Source organism: Leptodactylus fuscus, chromosome 5 (genome assembly GCF_031893055.1).
Source record: "Leptodactylus fuscus isolate aLepFus1 chromosome 5, aLepFus1.hap2, whole genome shotgun sequence".
Classification (NCBI taxonomy): Eukaryota; Metazoa; Chordata; class Amphibia; order Anura; family Leptodactylidae; genus Leptodactylus; species Leptodactylus fuscus.
Genome location: NC_134269.1, coordinates 166,560,707 through 166,564,052, shown reverse-complemented (window position 1 = coordinate 166,564,052; position 3,346 = coordinate 166,560,707). Strand labels below are relative to the sequence as shown.

Genomic DNA, 3,346 nt, shown 5'->3' with positions numbered 1-3,346 from the left:
TTCGGTGACTGGGTCAGCGTTAGGGTCTGGGGTATCAGTGTCGGTCCAGACTCAGAGTGAGGAGGCAAGTGAGGTGCCGCGTCTTGATAACTCGGCAAAAGGGGAAGTTTACGTTTGTTATGAAGGACCTTTGGGGTCCCATTTAAAACAAGAAGTTAGGGAACGAATTTGGAAGGGAGAATATGTGGATATATTCTCATTGCTTCCGCTGGAACGTTTTAATTTAGATAAGGCAAAGAAAGAGGAGAAAAAAGAGGAAGAGGAGAAGAGGCATTATCGCCTGATTCCCAGGACATTTTCAAATTGGCTCCAGGCGTTTGTTATTTTAGCGAGCGTTATTGGAGAAAAAGCGCCGGAAAATTGTTCCGGCCTTTTTTGTTACTTAGATGCTATAGGGGAGGCTTATAGAGTATACGGGGGCCAGGCTTGGCTCCGGTATGATGAACAATTTAGACAAAGGAAGGCGATTCGTCCTAGCATTCGCTGGGACCACAAGGATATTAGCCTTTGGCTGCGTACTATGGCCCAGGCTAAGTCTGGGCAGTCCTTTCTGGGGGGCGCCGGGGGAGCTGAGTCCTCCGACAGATCTGTTGCATCACAGAAAGGCTTGTGCTTTGCCTTTAACGAGGGCACCTGCAAATTTGGGGCAAAATGTAAATTCAAACATGAATGCTCCTCATGTGGAGGCACACATGGAGCAAACAGATGTTACCGGTCAAAGCAAAAAGGGGGTGATTCTTCTGGAAAAGGGGGCGACGCCAGTTCGGCTTCAAAGGATGCAGGGGTTTCTAAATAGATACCCCAATAGGGCAGCTGCTGAATTGCTGGAGCGGGGTTTTAGTGAAGGTTTTAAGATCCCTAGTTTGGTAGTGGGTAGTGGGTCACTGGGTCGGAATTTGCGCTCGGCACGGGAACATTATAAGGTGGTAGACGAGAAAATTAAAAAAGAAGTCTTATTGGGGAGGAGGGCGGGTCCTTTTGATGAGCCGCCTTTGGAGGGGTTGATTGTGTCCCCTCTGGGGGTGGTTCCAAAAAAGGAACCCGGAAAATTCAGGATGATACACCACTTATCATTTCCGGAGGGTGCGTCCGTCAACGACGGCATTGATCCGGAGCTATGTTCAGTGGTGTACACCTCCTTTGATGTGGCTGTGGCTTGGGTGCGGCGTTTTGGGGAAGGGGCGTTACTGGCAAAAACGGATATAGAATCGGCGTTTCGGTTATTGCCGGTTCATCCGGAGAGTCAGAGGTTGTTAGGTTGCGTTTGGGGCGAGCAATACTATTTAGATAGATGTCTTCCTATGGGCTGCTCCTTGTCTTGTTCCGACGACGGTTATTAGTTTTTTGGGTCTGATTATTGACACGGTTGCTATGGAATGTAGGTTACCTGATGAAAAATTGAGGGACCTTAAATTGGCGGTTGGGCGGGCTTCTCGGCTAAAAAAGATGCAATTAAAAGATTTGCAATCTCTTTTAGGCAAATTGAACTTTGCCTGCCGAATTATGCCAATGGGGCGGGTTTTTTCCCGCTGCTTGGCAGCGGCGACGGCTGGTACGACGGTTCCGCACCATTATGTTCGTTTGGGTTGGGAGTTGCGGGGAGATTTAGCAGTGTGGGATACATTTTTGGATAAATATAACGGGAGGTCTTTATTGATAGACGGGGTTACTGAAGCCTTTGATTATGAATTGTTCACTGACGCTGCTGGTAGTGGAGGTTTTGGGGCGTTTTATCAAGGTAGCTGGTGTGCAAGTAATTGGCCAGAGGATTGGGTTACAATGGGACTGACTAGGAATTTAGCACTGCTTGAATTATTTCCAATTTTAGTTTCTGTTATGGTTTGGGGTTCAGCGTTCAGAAATAAAAAAATTTGCTTTCATTGCGATAATTTAGGGGTAGTTCAAGCTATAAATGGTCTTTCGGCGTCTTCACCTCCGGTAGTTAGAGTTTTGCAGAAATTGGTATTAGAATGTTTATCATTGAATGCCTGGATTGTGGCAACTCATGTTCCGGGGGTTTGTAACGATATTGCGGATGCCCTTTCTCGTTCGCAGTGGGACCGTTTTCGGAAACTGGCACTGGGTGCGGACGAGTTTGGAACCCCGTGGCCTACGGAGTTGTGGCAGCTGCCAGTCGGGCAGCGGATGAGCTGATTGGGTCATCCATGGTGTCGGGCACTTGGGAGGCGTATGCTGGAGCGTGGCGGCAATGGGAAGACTGGCGAGTGTTTCTTAATTGTGGTGAGGGGGAGGAAGAGATGGGTTTGCTTTTGTTTGTAGGGCATTGTCGGGACTTAGGTTGGTCCTTCGCTAGGCTTAATAAGTGTATGGCGGGCTTGGCGTTTGGGTTCAAGCAGAGGGGTTTAAAGGATATCACAAAAAGTTTTCTAGTGCGCCAGGCCGTTAAAGGATGGCGCAGACAGGGAGTGGTAGCTGATAGACGGAAGCCAGTGTCTTTTGAGTTATTGCTAGAGGTTGGGAGGGTTTTGGGACAGGTTTGTGTTTCAGTCGCTGAGATGAGGTTGTTTAGAGCAGCGTTCGCCTTAGCCTTTTTCGGGGCGTTTAGGATTGGGGAATTAGTATGTGCGTCAAAGACTAAACTTGGGGGAGTTAGGTTTGAAGATACGAATGTTTTTGATGATAGTGTGGAGATTTGGTTGCGTAGGTCCAAAACGGATCAGGTGGGAAAAGGTTGCATTATTAGATTGTTTAGAGTTGAAGGATGTGATATGTGTCCGGTGCATTGTGTGCGGGATTATCTAGAGTATAGGGATAGAGTTTCTGGCCCGCTTTTGATACATGAGAATGGTGATTATTTGTCACGTTTTCAATTTGTTAGCATTTTTAGGAGGTGTTTACAGTTTTTGGGCAGAAGGGAGGAGGGTTTTAGTGGTCATTCTTTCAGAATAGGTGCGGCTACGGAGGCAGCTAGAAGGGGTTTGGGTGAGGATGTCATTAAACGCATTGGCCGCTGGGAGTCGAGAAGGTTTCGTTCCTACATTAGAACTGACCTTTAAAGTGGGTTGTAAGGGTGGGGTGGGAAACATTGCTTTGTGCTAGGTATTCTGATGGTTTGTTAGTTTGTTTTTTGTTATTTTCTCTTGTAGGTACAGAGCCATGCCTGGTCTGGTTGATGGGCCATTCATATATATTTTGGGGAGCGCTGAGGGCAGCGGTGAGGCCGGACGGCAGACAACTGGGTTTTTCAAGGGAGGTGGCTACACTTTGGTGGTTGGGACAGAGAGGTATGGTATGGCATAGGTTTCTGCCTGAGTTTCATAAATTTGTGCGCTTGGACAGGGCTCCGGACGTTTTGTTGATTCATTTGGGGGGCAATGACTTAGGG

The 3,346-nt window shown here is 47.7% G+C and overlaps 1 protein-coding gene across 1 annotated transcript; it reads left to right on the top strand.

Annotated features, from left to right (window-relative positions):
* The first annotated feature begins 1,055 nt into the window (after nucleotides 1-1,055).
* On the top strand, nucleotides 1,056-3,017 carry LOC142204570 (integrase/recombinase xerD homolog). The gene is made up of 2 exons (XM_075275887.1): nucleotides 1,056-1,242; nucleotides 2,056-3,017. The coding sequence occupies exons 1-2, from the start codon at nucleotides 1,056-1,058 to the stop codon at nucleotides 3,015-3,017; spliced, it is 1,149 nt and encodes a 382-aa protein (XP_075131988.1).
* The last annotated feature ends 329 nt before the right edge of the window (nucleotides 3,018-3,346 follow it).

Coding starts and splice junctions, on each gene's coding strand:
- LOC142204570 (XM_075275887.1), top strand. CDS start 1,056: ATGATACACCACTTATCATTTCCGGAGGGTGCGTCCGTCAACGACGGC. Junction 1,243..2,055: donor ATTGCCGGTTCATCCGGAGA/GTCAGAGGTTGT, acceptor TCTCGTTCGCAG/TGGGACCGTTTTCGGAAACT.